At 34.5% G+C, this 1,624-nt stretch overlaps 1 protein-coding gene across 1 annotated transcript; it reads right to left on the bottom strand.

The window, feature by feature from the left end:
* Positions 1–388: 388 nt before the first annotated feature.
* Positions 389–1,618, bottom strand: LOC131606627 (uncharacterized). The gene is made up of 6 exons (XM_058878816.1): positions 1,515–1,618; positions 1,220–1,411; positions 1,023–1,133; positions 842–923; positions 654–749; positions 389–568 (listed from the first exon to the last, which is right to left on the bottom strand). Exons 1-6 carry the CDS (start codon positions 1,529–1,531, stop codon positions 464–466), a joined length of 603 nt encoding a protein of 200 aa, XP_058734799.1. The 5' UTR covers positions 1,532–1,618; the 3' UTR covers positions 389–463.
* Between the last annotated feature and the right edge of the window lie 6 nt (positions 1,619–1,624).

A 1,624-nucleotide genomic window follows, 5' to 3' on the forward strand; every position in this document is an offset into this window, starting at 1 on the left:
GGAAAAGCGCTCTGGTAGGCCCCCCTATGAGAGCGCTTTTTCCAGACAAAGCGCTCTCATAGGGGGGCCTACCAGAGCGCTTTTCCCAAAGCGCTTTTGTATGCTGCGTAATTTTTTAGTTTTTTTTGCTTTTTTACTGGTCTTTGCCAGCGCTTTTACTAAGAAGCGCTCTAGTATGTGGACCTTTAAGAGCGCTTTTTAGAAGCGCTGTAGTTGCTAAATGAGGTATTTTTATGTGCAGCCTATAATTTAATCCTCCCAGTCGACCTGTAATGTTTTCGACCTGTAATATTTTCGACCTGTAATATATTTTCGACCTGTAATATATTTTCGACTATATTATTTCAGCCATCAGTAAGACAATATATATACTAATATATACCATTATAATATCCAAAATTATATATATACATCATTACAAAATTATATATATACATCATTACAAAATCAACAATATTATAGTTCAAATCTGCATGAAAAATTGCTTAATATAAAATTGACACAATTCCTCTTTGATTTCTTCTAACTTTAGCTTCGAGTACCCAGCAGCACGGAATTCGTCAAGGTACTATAAAACAAAAACATAATATGAATAATATATTTAGGTAAATGTAATAAATTATATGAAATTATCTTAAGTTATAACTTTATACCGTGGGAGGAATCTCTAATTGATTCGCCTGAATGATTTCTTTCATAAACCTCAATACAAAGTATCCGCAGTCTGAACTGTTACGCTGTATCGGACACTACATAGAAAAACAAATAAGATTCTATATAAGTTGTCTTGTTTTACCAAGTAGCATAAATATTATAAGCAAATTTGTGAAAAGTAATGTACCTGCACTTCGATCCAGGTGATGTTGTTTGATTTAGTCCGGGATACCTGTGCGTCCCGTTGACTACGGAATACTTGTATTGATCTAATTAACAAATATATAAAAGCATATGTTTAGATCAATCCCACAAATAAGTAAATATATAAATATACACGAATATATATTTAGAACGATCCCACTTACAAATCAACGATTTCCTTCATGGCCGGATAATTGGTCCATTCACCCTTTACCGAATTCAGATAATACACGACTTCCCTTATCGGGTTGATAGCAAGCAGCAACCAGTGTGCTCTATAAATTAAAACAATAGGTTATATGAAAATATTGCTATACACTAAAGAAACAGAGATTAGATGAATAAAGAATGAGAAACTAACCCTACTGGTCGGGTATTATACGCCCAAAGATGCAGACATTCTGTATTGCCGGTGGACATGAATCTATCGACTAAGCGCTGTCTAACAGATTCCGGATCCGAAACAATTTCCATTCCGCTGCAATGGGCGGAAGACACGAACCGGAATCTGTTAGACAATGCAGTCCCGCGCAACACTCTGTCATACAACAACCTTAAATAAAAACATAATAAACATTAGATTCTTTTTATTGAAAAGTGTAAATAAATTATATTGTTGGACTAATTAAATAATATATCGGATGAGTGAATATTACCGGATGTATGATTGCATATTACTGACGCCTAGTTGATCCTGGTCAAAAATCTCTTGCAAGTCGTCAATTGTAATATGTGACTTGAACTCAATACCGAAGACACTTTCATC

Source organism: Vicia villosa, linkage group LG5, assembly GCF_029867415.1.
Source record: "Vicia villosa cultivar HV-30 ecotype Madison, WI linkage group LG5, Vvil1.0, whole genome shotgun sequence".
NCBI classification, from domain to species: domain Eukaryota; kingdom Viridiplantae; phylum Streptophyta; class Magnoliopsida; order Fabales; family Fabaceae; genus Vicia; species Vicia villosa.